General features: G+C 40.1%; 1 protein-coding gene across 1 annotated transcript in view; it reads right to left on the bottom strand.

The window, feature by feature from the left end:
* Positions 1-721: 721 nt before the first annotated feature.
* The window catches only part of mib1 (MIB E3 ubiquitin protein ligase 1), a 36180-nt gene continuing 11503 nt past the window's right edge, over positions 722-25398 (bottom strand). Inside the window, exons 13-22 of the mRNA XM_077724269.1 lie at positions 8674-8806; positions 7372-7458; positions 6742-6900; positions 6117-6298; positions 5257-5446; positions 5106-5184; positions 4845-5009; positions 3902-3973; positions 2960-3060; positions 722-2082 (exon numbers count right to left, since the gene is read on the bottom strand). Of these exons, the coding sequence (XP_077580395.1) occupies positions 1942-2082; positions 2960-3060; positions 3902-3973; positions 4845-5009; positions 5106-5184; positions 5257-5446; positions 6117-6298; positions 6742-6900; positions 7372-7458; positions 8674-8806 (1309 nt within the window). The 3' untranslated portion in view covers positions 722-1941. The remainder of the gene's footprint in view (positions 2083-2959; positions 3061-3901; positions 3974-4844; positions 5010-5105; positions 5185-5256; positions 5447-6116; positions 6299-6741; positions 6901-7371; positions 7459-8673; positions 8807-25398) is intronic.

Here is a 25398-nt window from a genome sequence, read left to right as displayed (position 1 = left end):
AAAGAAAATTGAGCATAGTATTTATAAAAGTCATTTTACTAGGCAAGATGGATTAACTTCATTTTAAACAAAAAACATGTGTGTCACTTAATATCACTTAAAATGGTATTTTTGCATTAGGACACTAGCATTTAACAATATAATTCATTTTAGGTAGTGATTCAATCAACCTAAACTTGAGTATATATTGAATACATTTCTAATTACTCTACAATCAATAAAATAAACAAAAAATCATCCCATTTTTAAAAAGAACAAAGAATACTAGTAGTTCTATGTTAGCATTCAAATGCTAATTTTGGTTAAACAGCTTCTTAATAAGATCCCAATTAAAAATATTTGTTCTTAATTCAAGGTAGTTGTTTTCTAATTCTTCTAATTAAATGATTAAGTACAGAAATATACATTTTATTGCCGATTATAAAGTTTTTTTGGGGTTTATTTAACACTCCTCTCATCTAATGCTAATTAGCATAGCTGACCTATCACACTCTAGTGAAGAATCTTCATTAGGGTGTTAGCATTTTCGATTAGCCTCCCCTTTTTGGTGGCTCACCGGCTCCTCCCCCTGCCGGGCAGACGCCGCCCAGTGGGGGAAAAGCAACAACGTGCTAATTTAGCTCAAAAAAAGTCTTTTACACTTCTGAGCTCAAGTTGAAAACAAAACAAAAACAAATAAGGTCGTTAACAGAGCTTTTCCAAACAAGCCGGGAAAAACAAATAAGATTTTCATTGGCGACTTTTTTATTTCATCTACGTGGTTTGTTTTTAAAGCACTTGTTTTTTTGCGATACAGACCAAAATGATTTTTTTAGGTTTTTTTTGGATACACGTCGACATTCATGCCAAAAAAGGAGATAACGACGGATACATTTTCCGACAAAAAAAGGATTTTGAAAAGAAAACGACACAAAAAACAGAGTTTGGCATCATCGGTAAAAAAAAAAAAAAAACATGAAATGGTAATAAAAAAATGTCAGTCTTCAAAATAAAAGATGCTTGTTTCTGTTTATAGCCTTATTCATTAAAATAAGGCAAATTCCATTCAAATGATCCATAAGCAATCTGACTAAAAATGAAAGATTCTGGACACTTGCAATTTTTCAACAAAAAAAAAACAAGTAAAGATACTTTGTTTCCACAAAACAAACAAAAAAAATTAACGTGAAAGCATATTTTTGTTGATTTTTGGGTAGGAGGAGGAGGCGGCTACATGTTAGAAAGGCAGTAACACCTAAAAATCCTATTTTTTTCATTTGGGGCGGCAATACAAAATAATTTATCTACATTTCCACCTAAAAGTTCTAATAGATTTTAATCTATCTCCATAAATGCTGACTTTTTTTTAAGCGGAAATAACACTTTAAATAAAAAGGAAATATACCAGACAAAGAGCATCTATTCACCCCCCCCCTTGCGGACGAATTAACTGCTTGTGGTTGCTAACTGGCAAAAACAGCAAAAAAATGACGGCTCATTGCGCAAAAAAGTGGAAATAAGTGACTTTTAACAAAGTGAACTTCTACCTGTCTTTTTTGAATGTGTCGTCCGACAAAGTTGACCCGGTGACGTCGTCGTTTCTTCGTCTTTTTCGGCCTCCTGAAAAAAAAACGCTCAGTACGGTCCCAAAACTTGCATAAAAAGCAATTGGGGGGACAAAAACGTGGCTAGAATGGGGGGTGCTGTGACATTTGACACAAAAAGATCAAAAAATTGAAGAAAAATTGAAAAAAAAAACGGAACGGGCCAACCTCTTGCATTAGATCGTCGTTGTCGTCGTCTTACAGTCATTATCGGGGGTGAAATTGGGGTGACGTGGCCTTCAAGTTCAAGGGAAGATTTTTTTAAGTAGGGGGTGCGCTTTGGTGGCTGGTGGTGAGTTCGTAGGCCTTGGGGGGGAGGGAAGGGGAGAAAAAAATGGAAGAGGAGAGTGTGTAGTGTTTAATAGAGGAGGATGCGGCGTTCAATGGCTTTGCGGCAAATGGGGCATTCGCTCATTCGGTCGCCGCAGAGTTGGCAAGTGCCGTGCCCGCACATGAAGATCATGTTCTTCAGCCGGTCCAGACATACGGGGCACATGGTCTGTGGAAGAGGATACAAAGTGGGATTGCTGGTGGGAATGGTTTTATAAAGCTGACTGAGATTTAGACTTAGCAAATGCTATGTGAGAATGGTGGAATAAGGAGAGTCAGGATTAGTAAAGTTGGCAACAGTCGTTGTTGAAGATGTTTTTGGAGGTTTGTTTTTGTTAGGAGTGAATAAGAAATGTTCAAATTTGATGTAAAATGTGAAAAAATAATAATAATAAAGGGAGTCAGACTTGATTTTATGTGGGCCGGACCATTTTAGATATAAAATTTACATTTTTTAAATTATAAATGGATTAAAAGAACTGGATTAAAAGCCCTGAATATTCCGTTTTTTATAGATCTAAACGAATGTTTATTTTAAGATTTTTAAAATATATTTTTAGATTCTACAAAAGGATTTTTGAACTAAAAACACTGAAAAAATGGATTAAAAAATGACAATTATTGATTTAAAAGGGGAGAAATGAGGAAATTTAATATACATCTATACTATTCATTTGAATTTAAAACAATGTTTATTTTAGCTTTTTTTTTAAATATATTTTTAGAATTGAAACTGATTTTTGAACTAAAAACACAGAAAAAAAGTTTTTACAAGCTTATGGGCAGTTTTTTTTATTGCTTTTTGAACTGAATTGTAAATATTTTACTCAATCTATTTAATTTCACTGAGTGACGTTATTACAGTTGATAAACTGCCATTGATGGTGATAGACGCCCAATCTTATTTTGATAGTGAACTTGGAGTCAAAATACATTGATTTTGGCGTCTCGTGAGCTACCTTCAATCTCATTCAACCGTATCAGCGGGCGTTTTGGGAATAATAATAATAATAACGTTCCCGTCGTATCGGGGGCGCCGGGGTCACCTGTTCCTTGATGTCCTGCAGCTGCTGCTGAAGCTTTTGGACGTCGGCGTTGACGTTGGTGTTGTCCTTGTCGCGCTGCAAGGCGGGAATGTTGCCGCTGGCTGTTTGGGAACATCACAATCACACGTGGGCATTTTCAGAGGAAATGGCAAGGCTACCCGTCTATTTTTTTTTGGGCGCCATAGCTGTGACGATACAAGCGCAAGGAGCAAATATGCCGGCCTTTTATTGGCCTTTAAAAGGTGAGGGTTTAACCGGCAAATGAATTTGGCATATTAAGGACTGTAGTGAGTGGAAAAAAGAAATGGTTCACTGGCTTTTTGGCATATGTGCTCGCAATAAGGGGCTGATTCAGAGTTGGTTATAAAGTCTCGTTGGTGAAGTCATGAAATTCAATACGCGAATAATGACGCTGTTCTATTCTAGGCCATTCAACTCAATTCAATTCCTTGCAATTCAATTATTTGGAATTCAACTCAATTCTATGCAATTCAATTCTATGCAATTCAATTCTATGCAATTCAATTCTATTCCATGCAATTCAATTTTTGCACAATTAATTTTTTGCAATTATTTTTTTTCAATTCAATTCTTTGCAATTCAATTTTTGTACAATTAATTTTTTGCAATGATTTTTTGCAATTCAATTCTTTGCAATCAAACTTTCTCAATTCAATTCTTTTCAATTCAATTCTTTGCAATTCAACTTTTTGCAACTCAATTCTATGCAATTCAACTTTTTCCAATTCAATTCTTTGCAATTAAATTCGCTTCAAATTTCAATTTTACTCTCAGGCAATAAATAATGTCTTTTTTTTAAACAGCTATAAATTCCTGCGTTAGATTGTATTTAACGGTGGTGCATGTGTTGGGGGTCTGGGGTTGGGGGGGTACAAGACTCTTGATAAGGGGGGGGGGGGGGGCTTGTGGAGGCATACTTACACCAACTTAGTGCCAGATTGTTGGGCTGGAGAAGATCCTGAGACCCCCCTGCCATAGAGTTAGAGCTCCCTGCTGGGAACAACCAATCACATTGTTACAGCAGCTAGAGCTAACAGCTAGTAGCTAGGAGCTAAAGCTAGGCCTCTAGGACTAGCCCAACTACCCACTACGAGGTTTAGAGAGGGGGAAAAAATTAAAAAGCCAGCAGGAAATAAAGACCCCGGGACCTATTTGATCGAACCCCTAGCATCTCATGCACTTGAATATTAGCATCTGTTGTTAAGGGATTAAATTTCAAATGCTACCCCTTCTTAGCATGGTAGCATAACTGCTAACCCCCACAATCCCCGCCCCCTTTCCTAACACAGAAAAGCCACGCACCAGATGACATAGAATAAATAATAAACGTACATTTGGTGACCTTGAGACATTTTCCCTTTTAACTCAACACAAAGCAGAATGTGTGACAACTGAACCAGAGGGGTGGAGTCTCAAAATAACAAATGGCATTTGTCATATACGTACAGATGATTGCGCTAACATAGCTTAGCCTATTAATGCTAACCTTGGATAATACATTTGTTGTGTGGTTGACGACTTTAGATGTTCAAATTGATTGGTTGGACATCCAAAGGAGACAAACTATGCCACATGATTGGACGCCTAATATTTTATACTATCGTTAATTTGTTTGTAGTTTTTTTTTAGCTCAATTAATATAAAATCTAGAAGTCACATTACTTTCCCCATGAGACAAAATCCAATCCATTAAAAACAGAAGACAGCAAATCATAGATAATTTTCAAATAGATGCAAATAGACATAACATATGAGTGAGGCAAAGAAAAGTAAGGAAGAAGACATGCTTTAAAAAAAGGGGAAAGGAAGTCAGAAGAAAGAAAAAAAAAAGAATTAAAAGGGAACATGTGGAAGATTCACTCACTAATGTCATCATCATCATCATCATCCACATCATCATCATCATCATCTGCGGCATCATCATCATCATCATCCTCCATACCTTTCCCCCCACAACAAAGCACAAAGGGGGTGCGATGCTCCACTACAGCTCGACACTGTACGCATTTCTTCATGAGGCTCGCACAGTCTGAAAGGGCAAAGGTCAAGAAAAAGGGAGGGGGGGCTCAATAAAGTGGTCGATTTGCACCCCACCCACTTTGGCGTCTGGGACACGCCCACTTACTCTCGCAAGCGCACATGTGACCGCAGGGCTGGAATAACACAGCCGCTTTTTTGTCAGAGCAAACTACGCACTCTTCAATCTGGAAGGAAAACAAAATTGGGAATTGAGGACACTTGAAAATATATTTTTAACTGATATTTTTTTTTCTTACCTTTGTACGTGACTGGACCTGATCTTTACAGATGAGACATTTCTTGACCCGCGGCGAACAGAGCGAACACGTGGCGATGTGTCCGCACGGTCCAAAGAGAGTGTCTCGCTTCATATCCGAGCATACCATACATTCGTCCAATGACTCCATGTTGCTGTTTAAAGACGGGCTGCGGGTGCCCACTTGGCCGCTGCCGAATCATAAGAGTACATTAAGACAAACTTTCATTAAGATATAAAAGCAATTTTAAGAGCGTGACCAAACGTTTGGTCGCCGGTCAAATGGTGACAGAGTTTACTGTTGAAACCAGCTCTCAAAATTATATTCATGAGAGAGTTTAATATCTAAGTACTGTTTAAGATCTAAGTACTGTTTAATATCCAAGTACTGTTTAATATCTAAGTACTGTTTAATATTTAAGTACTGTTTAATATCTAAGTACTGTTTAATATCTAAGTACTGTTTAATATCTAAGTACTGTTTAATATCTAAGTACTGTTTAATATCTAAGTACTGTTTAAGATCTAAGTACTGTTTAATATCCAAGTAGTGTTTAATATCTAAAGTACCGTTTGATATCTAAAGTACCGTTTGATATCTAAGTACTGCTTAATATCTAAGTACTGTTTAATATCTAAGTACTGTTTAATATCTAAGTACTGTTTAAGATCTAAGTACTGCTTAATATCTTAGTACTGCTTAATATCTAAGTACTGTTTAACATCTAAGTACTGTTTAATATGTAAGTACTGGTTAGTATCTAAGTACTGTTGAAAACAGTAGATATTTAGATATTAAACTCTCTCTCATGAATACAATTTTGAGAGATAGGTTCAACAGTATTTCGATATTAGGGTCACCTGCTCTTCTCTTTGTGGCATTTGGCCAAGGCTTTGCAGAGGCTGGGGTCCGGACACAGGTCAAGAGGGGACTGGCCCTTCTTGTTCCGAATGGTCAGGTCGGCCCCGTTGGCGGCCAAGAAGCAGGCGATGGAGGCGGCGCTCTTCTTCTCGGCTCCCTGGGTGCCTAAGCCCATGATTAGCTGGTAGCAAAACAAACAAAAACAAAGTCAGTAAGCTATTGTAGACGTGCGTACAATCCCTTAACATACCACCAGCAATTATGGCACCCCAAATAAAAATATGAATACATTTTTCATCAGTGGAATAAATCATGCTGATTGTAGAGAAATACTGCCAACATGTGGCGTTTTTCTGGAATTGACCAGTGTCGTCTGTTTTTATGTTAGCATTGAAACGTTGTATTTAGTAGTACTAATTGGCCTGGAATGATGTAAAAGTAATAATACAATGTAGCTAAATTATATTTTAATAGGTGAAATAGTAACCAAAGTTCTCATTACATTTTATAGTCATTAAAAGGTCCTGAAATTTACTTTATAGAAATGTAGGATTTTCCTTCACATTTTAATCAAAAGTTGTCCATTATTCTAAATATTTAAGAATAAAGCAAAGAATGACCCACAGTGTTCTTGGAGGGTTCCCATGGCTCCACTTTGCTGACGTCCTGCATATCCTGGAGTTGCCGCAACTGGGACAGCGTGTGGTGTCGCAGTGCCTCGTGGAGCGGCGTGTCCCCGTCCTTGTCCTGTACGTCCAGCTTGGCTTCGGCTCGCACCAGCAACTTTTGCACAAAGAGTTAAAAAAAACAAAAAAAAAGGCCTTTTGTTTTTCACACTTTGTCGTAAAAAGCCATAAAGCGGCTTTTACGCGGGCACCATTCAGTTTCACAATGGTAATGATTGAACTTCAAAATGTCCCTTTTTTATTATTGAGTCCACAAGAGGGCAGCGTTGTAAAAAAAGAGCAGTTTGTCTGTTTGACTTAAGTACAGTAATACCTTGACCAAGCTCGTATGTCAATTTACTCGTATCTCAAAACAATTTCCATGCATATAAAATAATTAAATAAAAATTAATTCTTTCCAACCCTCTAAAAATTTAAATTGAACTTAAATGAACTGAAATTATTATTATATACACACACTTGTTATCATTCACTTTCTTCTCACCATATCTCAAATTTCTCGTATGTTGGGACACTCGTATGTCAAGGTATTACTGTAAAGAAGAGGAAAAGACGTGTGTTGTCTTACTCGGACGATTTGGGTGTGCTGCCGCTCCACGGCCAAGTGTAAGGCAGTCTGTTGGTTCACATTCTGGATGTCCAAGCTGGCGTTGCCCTGGAAAGCGGCAGAAAAAAAAATCATTCCAAATTAAATTTAAAAAAAAATCACGTGGAAAGATATCAGTGTTTTACACGAATACATAAAATTTCCTGATTTTCCCTCTTTTAAATCAATAATTGTGATTTTTTAATCCATTTTTTGTTTTTAGTTAAAAAATCATTTAGTAAAATCTAAAAATATCTTTAAAAAACTCAAATAAACATTGTTTTAGATCTATAAAAATGGAATAGTTAGGGCTTTTAATCCAGTTCTTTTAATCCATTTATAAAAAAAATGAATAAAATCATCCAAAACAACAGCAAAACGTGTGATTACATCCCAAAATTAGAAACTCCTCATCTGAGAAGAAGCTAATCAAGGCCATCGCTGGAGCTCATTAATTCTGCCAGAAATGAGACTCGGCTGGCTGACTGGGAAATTCTGCAGCGCAACCCGCAGAAAGGCCGCCAATGGGCCCGTTGCAGCGAATTGCAGGGAGGGGGGGGGGGGGGGGGTGCAATGAGGGGCTTTGGAATTCCGAGAGCATGCAGGGGAGGAACGTTGCAGCCAGCCACATTTCTGCTCTGCGTCTCTCTCTCTCGTGCTCCGTAACCCGAGTTGCTGCTGAGTCAGGTGACTTTTGCGGCAAACTCCTGTGCGGTGCTAATCAACGTGTGGCTCGCGAGCCGGAAGTGGCCCGCTAGAGTATTATGTGCCGACCCTTTTTGAGCTGTGGAACATTTTTTTGCATTGAAAAAAATCTCACCATCTGATTTTTTAAAATGTAAAACCATGTCTCTTATATTAACAATAGCTATAATAGCAAAATAAGTTGTTTTTAATATGGCATAATTTCGTGACTTTTCTCCGGATATGACTTAAATTACGCAAAATAATTCTGCTTCATGTCAGAGAAAAAATAAGCAACAAAATGACTGTTTTTCACAATTGGAATCTTGTATAATATTATCCACCTGTGTCAAAGTGGCGGCCTGGGGGCCAAATCTGGCCCGCCGCATCAATTTGTGCGGCCCGGGAAAGTCAATTATAAGTGCCGACTTTCTGTTTTTGGATCAAATTCAAATGAAGAGTATAGATGTGTATTAAATTTCCTGATTTACCCCTTTTAAATCAATAATTGTCATTTTTTAATCATTTTTTTGTGTTTTTAGTTCAAAAATCATTTTGTATAATCTAAAAATATATTTTTAAAAAAAGCAGCATGGGTACCTGATGAACCAGGAGCTCCGCCACCTCCACGTGGTTGTTGAGGGCGGCTAAATGCAACGCGGTGTAGCCGTCGTCTTTCTTCTCGTCAACGATCCACGGTCGGGGAAGCTTGGACAGCAACACTCGCATGGCACTGCGTAAAAAGACACAAAAAAATAGACGTTATGGTGGAAAATGTTCCATTTTTGTCAGAATATCCCACAACCGAGATCGGCTGTAAACAAGTGGGATGATTTTTATCCGTCATGCATTTGTAAACCACGTTTAATCAATTTAAAGGATGAGTGGCTCTCCCAAAAGCGCCGTTATTTACAAATGGCGGCAAGCGGGATTAATCACGGCCTGTCTTATGACAACTGTCACGTGTCCCATAAAAAACAGTTTTCCGGGCGATGTATTTTACAAAAAAACATGCGTCAAAATGACAGATTTATTGTTTGAAACATAAATCTGCGTGTAGCTTTTAATTTATTGTACAATGTTTGGGTAGATGGGTGGCTGTTGGTTGGGAATGTCGTTTCACAATGTTATTAAAGCATTTCATTCGCATTTCATTCATGTTTCAGCATAAATTATTATTTTATGGCGGAATTTGATAGAGTTTAGAAAATAAATTAGTCAGCAAGTCAGTTTATTTGAACAATATTTACAGAAAAGTGTGTTCTTCATACTAGTTATAATTAATATTTTACGTCACAGGTGTCAAAGTGGCGGCCCGGGGGCCAAATCTGGCCCACCGCATCATTTTGTGTGGCCCGGAAAAGTAAATGATGAGTGGCGACTTTCTGTTTTAGGATCAAATTAAAATGAAGAGTATAGATGTATATTAAATTTCCTGATTTTCCCCCTTTTAAATAAATAACTGCAATTTTTAAATCATTTTTTTCAGTTTTTAGTCCAAAAACATTTTGTAAAATCGAAAAATATATTTTTTAAAAAAGCTCAATATTCAGGGAAATTGAAAGTTATTTTAATCCAATTCTTAAGAAAAAAAAAGATATATCTAAAATGTTAAACATTGTTTTAGATCTATAAAAAACTGAATATTCAGTGCTTTTAATCCCGTTCTTTTAGACCATTTATTAAAAAATATTTAAATATTATATCTAAAATGGTCCAACCCACATGAAATCAAGTTGACGGCACGAGGAATTCCCGCCTGGACAGAAATCAGAAGTGTTGCTGTGCCGCAGCTGATTTCTGTCTCACTCTCCCGTTGCACCTGCATTGCTGGGAGTCATCTCTGCTCGGACTCCTCTATGCGGAGGCGCGCCGCTCCGCCGCGATAGCAGCCGTGCCCCTCCCACCTGGTTGCGCAGTCGCCACGCTACGTCTCAGTGTGGATGTGAACCAACTATTTGCTCGCCTACTGTAGATTTAAGATCGGGGGGGGGGGGGGGGGGGTGGAGCTTTGCACTAATTTAATTGGTCGCACTATCCCGACGGGAAGGAACTTCCTGCTCTGGTAATTATGCAAGAAAAGTCTTTGTCACGTTAGATTCTTGCCTGGAGCTGTAACACGTGTGAGCGGCCATTGGAAGTTCATTTTGACAACGATAAACGCAAAAAAAAATGAAAAAAATGTCAAAAATTGTAAATTGATGAAAAAGGAAGTGAGCACGGTACTTCACCTTCAAAATAATGGAATGTTTTGACAATGTAGTATTTTGGATGTGATCATTGGAGTCTTTTTTGTTGCGCATTATAGTGCGGAAAATCCGGTAGTTGGAAAGGAATTAGCCCAGATTGCAAGGGCTAGTTTGTAGTTGACCTTGTGAGGAGCTCATAAACAAAAGCAAGAAAAAGGACTTGAAGCTGTGAAAAAGGACTTGAAGAGATTGTTGTGTCAAATGTATTTACGTTTGCCAAAGCTTGATTGCGTTCACCCTTGCGTGCCCATTTGGACACTCGTTAATTGGTTTCTTCAATGGAAAGCTGCCTTTTGAAAAGGGCCTTTCAAGTAAGTGTGTGTGGAGGAAACAAATGAGAATGAAGGTGCGGTCACTTTTAGATTTTTTTTGTTTTACATTGACCTGCAAAAATGAAAAAAAAAAACCTCATTCTGAAATATGTATGACATGTCAAATCTAAACCAGGCCATTTTGATGTAATTCATGCATTAATCAGTAGGTAAGAACTGATGTCAATGGAAGGGGACCTGAGGACCAAAAATACACTGCAAAAAATACACAAAAACACAAAAATCTAACCAAATTTCAGTTTTGAACCCAAAAAATATTTCGAATAAGATACTAACTACTAAAAACTAATTTTAAGACAATTTGACTTGTTTCCATTTGCCCCTTTTTTAACAAAAATGTATATATAAACTATAAACAGACATAATACCGTATTTGTCGGACTATAAGTCGCACCATCCAAAGAATAAACAACAAAGCGAGCAATTTTTTTTCTAAAAAAATCGACAGGTCGCACTTGAGAATTCGCCATAGGCTGAAAGTCATGAAATTACGTTAATATATACCAAAAAAAAACCACCAAGTCCAAAACCCTGACCCCTGTCTGACACAGTCAATTAGATATAGTGCCACACATTGATCAGGGCCAGCCATTGTCGGCGTCGCGGTGGATGGCGTAAATCAAGGCGGCTCGCAAATGAGTCAATGCGGCACAGGTGGCGAGAGACAAGAACTTGACGGGCCCCGCTAGCGTAAAACACTTTTCATGACCATGTCGCCAAGAGAATAATTCCCCTCGTCAATGTGACCTTCCCTCGCCACTTGTACCTGAAGGGTCCCGGGCCGGGGCGCCATTTTTTGAGGGTTGGGGTGGACGTGAAAGTCCGGGCAACCAACGTCTTGAAGGTTGTTTGCGGGCGGGTGAAGAAAATGTCCTGACATGTGCGGCGGAAAGGCTAAGCTTTAATTAGCCTTAAATCAGCTGGTGCTATGGGACGTCCTGATTCATTTATGAAGGCAGAGGTGGGATGTCAGAGGGGCCCAATGGCGTCTTAATATCCCATTGCTTCTGGATGGCCCAATTACTTTCTCTTGCTACCGTCTCGGCGCACTTGACACTCGCCGGCTTTGCCTTCCTTCCTTCGCCGCCACTAGTTTAAGTGCGCCCGTGCGTGATCTATCCATAAATATCTGTAATACGTGAATAGATTTGCTGTTTTTTGTCAATACATTGGATAAAGCGCTAGCGTGACAATAGACTAGCATGTGTTATGCTAGCCGCTAGCGTATGTTATGCTATCCACAAGCGTACCTATGTTATGCTATCTGCTAGCATATGTTATGCTATCCACTAACATACCTATGTTATGCTATCCACTAGCATACCTAAGTTATGCTATCCGCTAGCATATGTTATGCCATCCGCTAGCATATGTTGTGCTATCCACTAGCGTACCTATGTTATGCTATCCACTAACATACCTATGTTATGCTATCCGCTAGCATACCTAAGTTATGCTATCCACTACCATATGTTATGCCATCCGCTAGCATATGTTATGCTATCCACTAACATACCCATGTTAAGCTATCTGCTAACATACTGTTATGCTATCCGCTAGCATACTTAAGTTATGCTATCGACTAGAATATGTTATGCTACCCGACAGCGCACCTATGTTATGCTACCCACCAGCGTACCTATGTTATGCTCCCGCCAGCGTACCTATGTTAAGCTATCCACTAGCGTACCTATGTTATGCTAGCCGGTAGCATATGTTGACATGAGGATAGTGTATGTTATGCTAGCCACTAGTGTATGTGGACACTAGGCTAGCGTATGTTATGCTATCCGCATACAACACTTTGCATTTGAAGTCGCACTTCAATTGATAAAATCCAACCACCAATCCTCATGTCATAAAACCACACACTCACTTTGAACTGGCAGATAATTTCTTTCCGAACAAATAGCATTAATGAAATTGATTTAATGGGGGGGGGGGGCTAGCTCAAGCAATCCACACGTCACCCGATGACGTACGCTACGACGACCCGTCTCGCATTTACAACAACCCGCATGCTGCAAAGGAGAATTTGCATTCATGAAACCGAGTCTCTCTGGTCAATATGCACACATTGTACTCTCTGCTATGCTAGAGTAGCGCTAAGGCCATTTAGATGGGGGGTGTCGGAGTCACAACGTTGAGGAGCCCCGCCTTCCCGATTCTGCTTAAAAACCTCAGCTAACGACTTTGGACCAGCAAAATTCAACCCGGAGCCAAAAAAGCTTCTTTGCATTCTCTTTCTTAATAATTAAGAAGTGAAAACAGCATTTCCTTAGCCTAGGGATGAATGATGGAAAATAAAGACATATTTTTAACACTATACCCATTTTTTTTGTCCAGCCAGCATCTCGTGGAGAATCGTCAGCATTATTTATCGTGTGGCGGAAAGTACTTAAGACCAAAATAACAATTCATAGTTGTGTTTTATTCAAATGACAGACACTGGGATTGACTTTATGGATGTTTATCACCTGGTGATGGACGGTGAAGGCCGTCATTAAAAGGCAAAGCATATGTGGGAATAAATTCAATGGCTTATCCCAGTGCGTAAAGCGAATATATGAAGTGCATTTGTTTTTTAACTAGCCCAAGAAGTATTAGAGGTGCCTGACAGCTTTGTAGTGGCTAGTATATCACGCTTGGCCGATATTTATTAGCCGAGCTAGCCCTTTAATAAAGGTACGAATAAATACTGGTGCATTTGCCATTTGGTCGGAGTGGAGTCCTTTTCTTAATGGCTAAATTGTGGCAAAATTGTGGCAAAATTGTGAGCAAATTGTGAGGAAATTGTGAGAAAATTGTGAGAAAATTGTGAGAAAATTGTGAGAAAATTGTGAGAAAATTGTGAGAAAATTGTGACAAAATTGTGACAAAATTGTGGCAAAATTGTGGATACATTTTGGCAATGTTTTGGCTACATTTTGGCTAAATCTTGGCTAAATCTTGGCTAAATCTTGGCTAAATCTTGGCTAAATCTTGGCTAAATCTTGGCTAAATCTTGGCTACATTTTGGCTATTTTTCGCGCTGAGACACCCCACTTTTGTTTGCACGTAGTATTCGACAACAGCGTGCCTGTCAATGAACGGTCGCAGCCCAGAGAGCCCCAACGGCGCCGCCAAGCTAATCTATTGGCCGACGGCCACGGTCTGCCCGGTCTCGGCTGCACGGGTGGGTGTGACGATGGGTCGCGCGGGACCTGGAGCTTTTATCGGTTTGTCACGTGGCCCGATCTATTGCGCCGCTGTCTTAGCTGGACCTCCTGAGGCACTTTATTCTTAGAGAGTGGGCGCTTTGCAATTAAGTTGGAATGCATGCAAGGGGGTGGTCGTCATGCTAAAGTAGTGCATTTACATTGATTTTTATTCAATGATTTAATTGCATTAAGGTAGAATTAGTTGTGTGGCGTCTTCTACCTCATTTTTTTGAGTAAGTTGTGTATTTTTGAAGAACGGACTGTTGATTTTTATTATTATTTATAATGACATTTTCTTTATTTACTTCAGTCCTAGTTGCAAACAAGTGGCTTTGGCTTAGGAGTTTCAGAGTGGATTTTCACTTTTTTATGGACTTTAAATGACAAAAAGAAAAAAAATATTAATAGCAAAAGAAGTGAATTTGCGATAATCGAGGGAAGACTAAATTATTCATTCATTACCGCTAATGACAACCATTCACGCTCAGACTGACGACTTTAGAGTGGTAAATTAGCGAGTCATGTATATTTCGGGACTGTGGGAGGAAACTGGAGTACCCGCAGAAAACCCACCAAAACCAGAATATCCAAAAAATGACAAAAAACATCTCAAATGACTTCACAGGATCACATTTGAAAAAAAAAAACAACCGACCTAATAAATCAGTCTTCCCTCGATTATCACAAATTCACTTTTTGCCATTTTTCCTGCTATTAATCTTTTTTTTTTTTTAATTATAAGTTCATGAAAACATGAAAATCCACCCTGAAACCATACAATTGTAAATAGAAGACAGATTTGCAGACATCCCTGAAAAGACTCGCCGTAAAGTGTACGTAAGGTGAAGCGGAGTAGCTTTCTCCCGCAGTATGTTGGCGAGGGGGCGGGGACAATAGAACGCCGTATGGGAGAGAGAGAGAGAGAGAGAGCCACCGGCTTTCCCAGGTAAAGGCTAGCCCGTTCATAAATCACTTTTATCCCTCGCCTCTTCGAGTGATGCACGGCGAAAAGGGATGAGGAGGGACGGGTAGCAGAGTGAAGAGGAGGAGGAAGAGGAAGAGCGAGGAAGAAAACCAAGAATTTGATGTGGACAGGGCGGACAATGTCAAATAAAGATGATAAGCGCATGGATGTCAATTGTTGGGAATGCTTCCAATTCAATTAACGACTGTTTTAAAGAGCAAAAAGGCTTCTTTTTTTTAAAAAACAATGTATTGTGCGCTCTCACCTCATTTAAAAGACTAATTACATCCATCCACGATGCTCTGTTGCGCAAAGAAAAGAAAGCAGCTAATTAAAGGCAGCCTCGTGAGAATTGTGTTTGCGATTTGTTTTCCATTTCAATGAGATGGTAAAGAACAACTTGTCCTAATAGATTTGAACTCGGACAAACTAAAGCTCATCTGTTATGTGATCCGTCTTTTATTCGTATTGATTGATTGACTACAGCAAATTGATTACGGCCGTCTGACTGTATTTTCTCGCATATTGAACGCCCTCCACCTATAAGCCGTACCCTAAAAATCTTAAGAAAAATCATCGTAGTTCGTAGACAAATTCAAAAAGGAGGTCAGGTGACCAGTACAACCAGGAAGATGTATTTTTTTCATGTTAGTAGTATTTTTTTCATGTTTTATGCAAGATACGCTTTATTTTTTTTCCTTGAATTTCATTCATAGATGTCAAAATAATTGTTGTTTAGCGTTTTATCTGTTTATCTTTTCTCTATTTTGAAATAAATGGCCGTATGGTCTTATGTTATGGCGTTTTGTGCATGTATAGTTTAGCTTAGATAACTTTATTCATCCTGTATTTGGGAAATTTCATTAGCAAGAGGGTGAGAATACAGACACAGAAAAATACATTTTAAACATAGACATAAAAATTGTGCTCATATAAGCCATACCCTTTGATTCAGTCTATTTTTTATTATTATTTACCAATACAGCTTTTATGCCAAAAAAGATAATACATTACATTTAAATAACTAACTAATTATTTTATTAATTATTATTTAACTAATTTTTTTTACGCTATTTCTAACATACTATAGCTTTTTAACTCCCAATTTCATATTTTATCTCTTTATATCTCCACTTTTTTGCCACTTTTTCACCACACAAACATATCTAATAAGCAAATAAATACATAAACAACATGATTTGCCTTCCTAACTACCCCACAAACCTCCACGTTGAACCTCACGCCGGTCCACCACGCCAACAAACCCTAATTCTAAATATAGGGATGAGCGTAAGACCACCATAAGTAGAGTGTCCTTGACAATTTAAAAAAAGCAGAATGGCGCAGGCTGTGCGGCACGAGGTCAAGAGGACACTGAGAGCGAGGGGTGCTTATATCACAAGAGGTGGTGGTGATGAAGGATGTAAAACAGGGGGTGGGGGGGGGGGTGCTCATTTAAAGAACACACAAGTGGTAGCAGGAGAGACCACTTTATTTGGCGGGGGCTAAAAATAGAGAGGCAAATGGTAGCCGGCCGGGGCTAAACGGCTCCGACGCCCCTCTACTTTCGTTGGCCGTTTGGAATCGATAGGTCGGGAGTCGGAGTGACTCTTCCCGGTTGTGGGAGGGGGGGAGGGGGGTTTGGAAAACTGGGGAGGGGGGGTGAGAGGCGTAAAGCTGGGACTATTTTTTGCGCGGCGTGACTAAATATGGTCAGCGAAGGTGGCGGGACCAGACACGTCCAATGCTTGGCTTCACAAAGTGTGCTAAACCATCCAGGGACAGTTTGAAGGAACGTGGGTTGAAAAGTGAGCGCTCAGGGGGTCCAATTTGGACCCTGGAAGGTCTTAGGTAGCTGGTTTAGACTGTTTGTACATGAGGAAATGCTTTGATTGGTTGATAAGGGTGATGGAAAACTGGTTGTTGGGGAGGCTAATTTGCTATGCGCAATTTCATTTGTTCATGTTGTTAAAATGTGTGTTTAATCGAAGCCGATGAAGTCAATAATAGGCTTTAAATGGCCCTAAAATGGAATTACCGTATTTGTTTACATATATGTCGCTAAAAATATGACGACGAAAGTCGAAGAACGTAGACAATGAAAATGAAGATGCCATTATCATAGACAAGAAAATAGTAGAAGGCAAACCTGGCAACGTCTCTATTTCATTTATACTTTGGAACTAAAACTACATTTTACTGTTTATATATTTGTAAATAGACTGTCACATTAATATTTTGTGATTTTTTTTTAGGGGCTTGGCATTTTTTTGTATTTTTGTTTAAGATAAATTTAATAAAAGTCGGGAAAATGTCTAGTCACAATTTAGGAAGAATGTTATGTGCTAAGTGTCAAATAACGGGTTTATCCTTGATATACAAATTATCCCAAAATGAGAACGAAAATCCAAATACAGTAATCCCCCGATTATTACATCTTGCATCTGCAGTCCTCATTTTCAGCAAAACCAAAAAACACAGCAATAATAAAACAAAACATTTTCCCTCTCCTCTCCATCGATGACAACATGTCCCTCTAAATACTTAATAAACATCACCAAACTCCATCTACTTAGCAAAAGTGCATTTAAACCCCAAATAAAACTGCATGTGAGTATATTGCCTGCATATAGAACTGCAAAACGCCATAGCATGAGTACACTTGGTACACTTTTAAACCCGTTCAATCGTCGAGGGCATTCTCCCCACTTCTCTTTTTTTTCCCATCATGCACGTGAGTACGAGGAGAGTGCGGCAGACCCCCCCCCCCCTTCCACGCCACCTCTCCGCCAGTCTCCGAAAAAAGGTGTACCACTTTTTTTTATCCTCCTCTTTTTAAATGGATGCGCGCATGTGTGTGGGAATGTCCGCCATCCGACTCCCTCCCCTCCCACCCTTTTGCCTCTCATCTGCCTCCCCCTCCTCCCCCAATCACAGAAGCTGATTCAGCGAGTCAAATACACACACACACACACATACACACACACACACACCCGGTTCGGCAGTGGCTGCAGCAGCTGGAGCGCCGTGGAGGTCATTACGGCTCTTTTCCGCGAATGAGAAGGAGTGTGGGACGCCAGGACTCATCGGACAGGTAATACTGGGATGGAGTTGAAACCCCGCGGGTTCCCGAGCCGCATCGTCAAAAAGGGGAGGGCGAGGGGGGGTTGCCGATTGGCGTTCTGCAGCAACTTAACCGCACAAATTCTCTACCTTGTTTCTCTCTTTCTTAGAATCCCCCCAAGAGCAATTCACCAAGGACTCAATGGACAAGGAGGGGTGGGGGGGACATGGATTTAAACCTTTTTCTGCACTGTCCACACTATCTCGCCCATCTTTCTCCTTCACCCACCCAGCAACCCCCCCCCCCCCTCGTTCTGTCTGTTTCTGGCAGTGACTGGACGCCGCAACATGCCCCCCCCCCCCCCTCCAGCTCATTAAGTATTGTGTCCACCCGCTATTTAACCACACGGACTTGTTAACCTGCTTCCAATGGTTTGAAACATCGCTCATGGATACTCAATGCACTTGGACTTTTTAACTCCTTTTTTTTACATTTTTTTGAACATTTTTTTTAACCCTCCGCCCAAATGTTACTACTTTTTTTACCCGTAAAAGGCAGGGGAGGTCACCACGGTAAGTCGGGGGGGGGGGTGAATACGCGTATCAGGAGTTGCGAACTGGGCGGGGATTTAGAGAGGAGGGTTGACACCACGCTGTAAAAAGTGTACTAACGCACATGTGGTGGGGTTGAGGATGGATGACGGGGCGGATATGTGTCACCTGCTTCGTCGCTAAACGCCGCTAAGCTAGTTGATGGTCAGAGAAAGCAGAGGGAGGACATTGGGGGGAGGAAAGCTGGGGGAGCTAACAAGAACAAGGTTAATTTACGTAAAATTATGCTGTTTATTTAGAAGGTGCGCTAGTTTTTTTTTTTTGTCATGGTGGAGCGTTCAAACCTTCCAGTGAGATTAGTGTCAACTTGTGGAATGTGTTGGTCCCAGGCAAATATTCATTAGAGGCCTACTGATCATTTCTCACCATGGTGCAAATAGTTATTGATCTAAAGATCGGCGCCGCCCCTCCCATGGAGAAACGGACGATTGGCCCATAAACAGGCCGTTGTTTGTTAAAGGCGCATTTAAAAACGACGTCGTTTTTTTTCTTAACCTGGAAATATCCCCAAAAATGGGAGTTCCACATAAGGACAGAGTGTAAAGTTTAAATTCTGACACACACATATCCTGAACTAAAAAAACAGTCAACAATTAATTCAATTATTATTTTGAGAAGTTTAAATTCTGACACTAGCCTCAAAAATATTTGAATTCTTATTTTAAAACACTTTGTTGGCCTTGCGTCATTTCATGAAGTTTTTCACACACAATTTCTGCCAAATTAAAAATTTACATACCTCGCTAGACCATAATTACGAGAGCATTGGAAACAACAACAAAAAAAATCAAAAAAAAATCAGTGTCTTTCCCACATCCACCCAATTATTCGTTCTCTTTCCCGCCCTACGTTTTGCAAGAAAGTAAATATCCATTGGCATTTATCTCATTTAAATCAATTCATCGCCATTTCTGTACGCAAAGGACGAGACAGGTGGACTGGATCTACGTTAAAATAAGTGGGAAAAAGTGGTAAAGTGGGCGGAGCCACCAATCCGTAAGTGCTGAGCGGGCATTAGCACCTTCATGTGACCTATGGCCTGCCCCCGTTGCTCCTAAAGCCCAAATCCGTCTACAATAGCTTCCTGTTCCAATTGGAATTGTTTTCAAACATCAGCAAAGGCGGCGAAGCCGCTGGGGGCGCCGCAGCTGAAACCAGAGAAGCGATGAGTGGGTGGGGGCGTTGGGCCAGAAAAAAAGTGGGAGGTGCGGAAGTGAAAACGTTAAGTATGGTCATTGAAACCCAGCACCGTGGACGCGGCGGAGGCCGTCCTATAAGACCAGGCGCACCCGGAGGAACCTTGCGGCAGTGCGGGGAGGAAAGCACTTTCATCGGAAGGACTTTGTTTTGTTATTGACCCTCCATTTTTTGGTCTTTTTTTCATTTTTTTGGACTGCTGGACCAATAGGAGGTACTCATTTGGAGGTCACCGGGATGGCCCACTATGGTATGGATGACCAGAGATATGTGCTGGGGGGTGGGGGGGGGGGGTGTCGAGAGGGGAGGGAGGGGGCTTCTCATTCAGCCTTACATGGCAACCGGAGGAAAGCCTGGAGCGTGGTGGAAGTGAATTTACGCTCAAAGTCACCTTACGGCGCCAGACTACCATACTTGGGGAGGGAACGCGGTGGCGGAGGAGGAGGAGGAGGAGGAGGAAGAAAAAAAGCGTTCCGCTTGTAACTTCTCCGGGTCCGAAAAGGTGAGAAGCAGGAAAAAAGAAATAGAGGATTTCCTATCTGGAGTGTGTAAACCTGTTCAGTGCACATACTTCTTTATGTACCCATATGAACATGTGATAGCTATGGAATGTAAAGAAGTATGTATTCTGAGCCAGGTGCGAGTCGTCGCTCTAAAGAAGAAATGCGTCGTCTCGTGAGGAAGAGGAGGAGGAGGAGAAGGAGGAGGAGGAGAGTGCGATGTAAAGGCTGGTGCGTTCGCTATACTGTCTCTGGGCAGCCTCACTGCAGTACTCGGCGCCGTGGGGGAGCTGGCCGTTTGGTCAAAACGGGCTGAGTCGGCCAATAAAAAAAGAGCGTCGGACAATGGCGAGGGATGATGTTAAAAGTACTGGGATGCTATTTGGAGATGTTGGGAAAAATGTTTTTTTTTGTTAGCGGCTAATATGCTAATCTTATCCCATACAAGGTGGAATAACGTGTGGGGGGGGGGGGGGGTCTATTCTGGAATAAGAGTTGCTGAGGGGGCATAATGTCATGCTCGTATGGTATGGCCGCCATGTTTTTTTGTGTGTTTTTAGTAGAGGTTGGTCTACTATAGGCCTAAAAAAAAGGGGACCTGGCTAAATCCTGTAACCCCCTTTTTTTTAAACGTTCATTGTTTCTGTTTGCAAGGTTGCCAAATGCTTTTGTCAAGTCGCGTGGCAGTTAGATTAGAGCGCTAGAAAAAAATCAAAAGAGGGGGTGGGGGGGACAATGCAGGGTCAACTCTGTCCCGTCAGCTGTTTGGGAACTGTGGACGGATTTGAACAAAGCCCAATATGGACACAGAAATTGTATAGCAGGGGGGTAATTAGACTGCTCCCATTTCAGATATTGCAATGGTATTAAAAGCTAAAAATGTGACGTGCAATGTTTCCTGAGGATCATTCTGACAAATTAATAATGTCCAATCAGGTGTGAGCTTTAAAAATGGAAATGCTAGTTTTTAAAAAGGAGATTTTACCTTGATGAAATTTGGTATAACTTGAGTACATTTTTTATTTTTAAGCTATTTAAAAAGGGACTTGAGTCAAGTTTTTGTTGCTTTTCGGGGGATGAAATGACTTGATCTTAAAAATAGTACGCTTTAAGTAGTGAGATTTGCTTAAATAAAGGTGACATTTAAAAACAATTGCAAAATAAACTAAATCCAAGGACTAAGAAAAACTATCCATATAAACTGGGAGTGACCCTTCATTCATTGTCAATAGAAGTCAATGTGATATTTTTTTTCCTCAAAATTCAATGATTTCTTAAATATAGCAAAGAATAGTAAATGACGCCAAATAAGAGCCAAGTTAGCACTTTTCTAAACATTTGCTTTTGTCCGAGGCCTTCGCCAACAACGACCCGCTGTCTGAGTGACACACGCAGCAGATGCTGACATTATCAAATGCTCAGTACGCCTGTCGGCCCCCCCCACCCTACCCCGCTAACACCCCCCCCCCCCCCCCCCCCCCCCCCCCCCCCAACCCAAACCCCGTTATGGGCCTTCAGCCGAGGTGGGCGGCCCGGTCGTCCGACGCTATGTCACCGTCGGAATGAATCTGCACGTGGACGTAACAAAATAGAAGTGAGGCCGACCTCCATTTTGTCTATGCGCGACGCGTTACGTACGTTTTAGCTATCGCATCCTTGACATTAGGAACAAATGCCAATCTTTACAAAATGGTTACTTAAACTATTTAGGATGCTTAACACAGAATTGCGAGAATCTAAAAAAATGTGTGGATATATATGTGTTTATATATGTATGTGTATATATATGTATATATATGTATGTGTGTATATATATATATATATGCATGTGTGTATATATATATACATATATAAATATAATATATATACACATACAAATATATATACATATACACACATATATACACATACATACATAAATATATTTATATACACATGCATATATAGGACATGTTTCTATTCTTATTATAATTTAAAACAAAACAGTTACTAAAATGTAAACTCTCCCTAATATGTAAAAAATGTGAGTAAATAATAATATAAATTCCAATATGTTTAAGAGAAAACCTTAAAAACTGAATCATTAAAAAAGATAATAATTTGGGGGTATTTTATTAAGTCAAACCTGTTTCTATAGATTCTAAATCTTTAACTCAGGTGCTTATTTTGAACTCATTCTTTTTTTATGTAATGGTGAAGCCTGCAAAAAATCGACCAAAATTCCACATATTGAGGGTAACTAGCAAAAAGCCGCAATGATAAAACTGTACATATGTGAAGGCCATCTTAAGAGAAAGCAGAATTGACTAAGACATCCAGCTGAAGGTTTGAAGAGAGAAAGATATCCCACAATGCTTTGCTAAAGCTGGTAAAATGGAACCAAATCACCTCTTGAATGGATTTGGTCCCCTTCAACCAGCTGTAGCTATGCTTTGATGACTGCAGGGACGACTGGGGGTGTTACTCTTCAAACGAGCCAGCTCTTTGTGATTGCCGTGTTCCGCGCTGAATGCTCATTCTAAAAGATCAATAAAGACACCGCTTCAAACTTGTTGCCCTAGTCCCTGTTTTTTTTTCTATTCCCAGCACGCCGTCAATGGCCGGTTTTAAAATAGCAAGAGCAGACGTGCCGGGTGGGCTATTTCCAGAGCACGCCGGTGTTGTGCGGACGGACGGACGACTCCTCAAATGACCGTCGTCGGGCGTTAACGGGCGATGAGGTGACCGAGTGCAGAGCAGGTGGTTAGTGGGACTCAGTCGGGGGGCGACGACAATGTAAAACAGGCTAGGCAGACCCACAAAAACGTCTAAAAACGAAGAAATGCTAGCAGTTATGCTAAGTCCGAGAACAAACAAAGCCAGATACAACCAGATCCATTAGCTAACTCTTTCCCTGCTATTGACAATGATATTATTTGACTATCTAAATGGAAACAAGTAACGGCAAATACTGCGTTTCAAATCGACTTTCCCAACAAAGACAAAACTGGAACACAGAGTAAAACCGTTTTTTTTTTAACCAAAAACCTTAAAAAATCCTTCTCAAAAGTTGTTATATGGCGCAAACACAATTTAAAATTCAAAAAACATGCTTAAAAAATCCTGTCCAAAACTTGTTATACGAAAAAATCCCAAATATACTAAGGTAAAGTTAACAAATCCAATCACCGTCCATGAATTCCTCCACATGACATTAGCCGTTAGCACCCCTACAGGGATGACACTAATTTCCATATGTGGTTGGAACAACTGTATATGCGTCGCCATATCAAAAGAAACGACTTATGTTTTACTGCAAGAATAAACATGACAGAGAAGTGATGCGTTCGAACTACACAGAGCGACCAGTGCGATGCTTGCTAACCGCCAAAACCCCCCCACCCTGAACATTTATGAGTCATGGGCTATTAATCTGTGAACTGTTTACAGTTTGAGCAGGTACTGGCTTCCAGCACCCCTATGGGAAAGACACAGAGATGAGCCAGGCTGAGACACTAGTAAACACACTGGGTTCGCTGTCCAAAAACACATTGCTTCGATGAATACGCCATGCAGTATTTTACACTTACTGGCAGCTATAAAAAATATGGCCCAAGTAGATGGGCGATATCACCTATCTATCAATATATTGCGTTATCATGTGACACAGTAAAAAGGTACCAAAATGCCATGTTTGGTTTCCAATGTATTGCCTAATCATTGTTTTTTCCCATGTTTTTACGATTGTGTTTTTTTACTATATATAAATACTAAGTCAGAGTTTTTGGTGCAAAAAAAATCCAACATTACAACACAGTGCTGGCTCTAGAGGTGAATGTGTAATTCCCTTCAAAGAGTGCATCAACAAGGGCTGGCTCTAGAGGTGACTGTGTAGTAAATTCCCTTCAAAAAGAGTGCTAAATTAGCCAAATGACCTTCTCTGTCCAGTTCGTACGTATCTGGAACTCAATAACAATTAACATAGGTGAACTCCCTGGACCTCTCGGCCAATCATCTTCAAGCGTGGCTTGGTAGACGGAACAAAATTGCAATCAAAAAGCTGTCTAAAACTGTGCTATGTTACAGTATGTGTCATTGTTTATATTTAACCTACACAAGAGACTAAAGATTGAAATCAGTTAATGTTTACAATCCACTAGGTGTCGCTATAACAACGAAAAAAAAGTGGACGTTATCTCCGTCAATGGTAGCCAATGATTGAAACAATCATTAGCGATGAACATGTCTTCCACTTTTATGACTGTTAATGACGCTAAACTGTGACTACAATTGTCTGCACTGCTAATAAAGCTTTTTATGATCTACAGTTTGACTGGGCAACTAATTATTTCAAATTTATATTTTCCCCCAAAGGAAAATTACAAAGTATGGAGAATTGGATAATGTATAAGCAAGTAATAATCCGCCCCCATCACTTTCCTATCAAACCACTGACAACTTTAATTGATTTTTTTTTTAAAACATTTGATATATTTAGCAGATAATAAATGCAAAATACAAAGTCAATGTTGCAACACAGGCGGAAAATACTGAATAAAAATAGTTACAAAACTATTTTAAAGGCTTTCCCCATAAGGAAGAAGGATTGATTATATAGTTTAATCCACAAATACCACCATTTTCTTCTTTACCACTAAAAAACATGACAGGTGAGTAGTTGGACTACTACAGCTTGGGGGCGAGAAATTTTTAGGGGTCTTACGGACTTGAAGCTGGCCCGGTTCAAAGATATTGAAGGAACTGAAGCGTAAAATAAAAGTAAATGGACTAACTATAGAAGGGGACGTAAATCTTCTTGTCGGAGAGGTGAGCAGAGGACAGAAAGTGTATTAAAGCCAGTGAACAACAAACAAACAAACACCAAGGAAGCCTTACACAGTTTTTGCTGCACTTGAACATTTTTCATTTCCAAGTCCAACACACACACACTCACACACTCTCAATCTTGCCCTCCTTTACAATCTGAATTATGCTGTACAAACATAAACCAACCCAAACTCTTCACGCTTTATGTAAGAAAGCAATTCCAAGTGTACCACGGTCAGCCTTCGTTCGACCTTCTTTAAATAAATGCGCTTTTTTAAGGCTCTGAGGTATGTGCGCCGCCGTCGCCACCGGATTGCTTTCCAGAGAAGGCGAGGGGCATATCGTACGATTTATCAGCACCTCATCAAAACACTTTTAGACAGGCCGCTTGAAAAGTACACC

This window comes from Stigmatopora nigra, chromosome 9 (genome assembly GCF_051989575.1).
Source record: "Stigmatopora nigra isolate UIUO_SnigA chromosome 9, RoL_Snig_1.1, whole genome shotgun sequence".
NCBI classification, from domain to species: Eukaryota; Metazoa; Chordata; class Actinopteri; order Syngnathiformes; family Syngnathidae; genus Stigmatopora; species Stigmatopora nigra.
The sequence above is the reverse complement of the archived record's forward strand: the minus strand, read 5'-3'. Positions and strand labels throughout refer to the sequence as shown.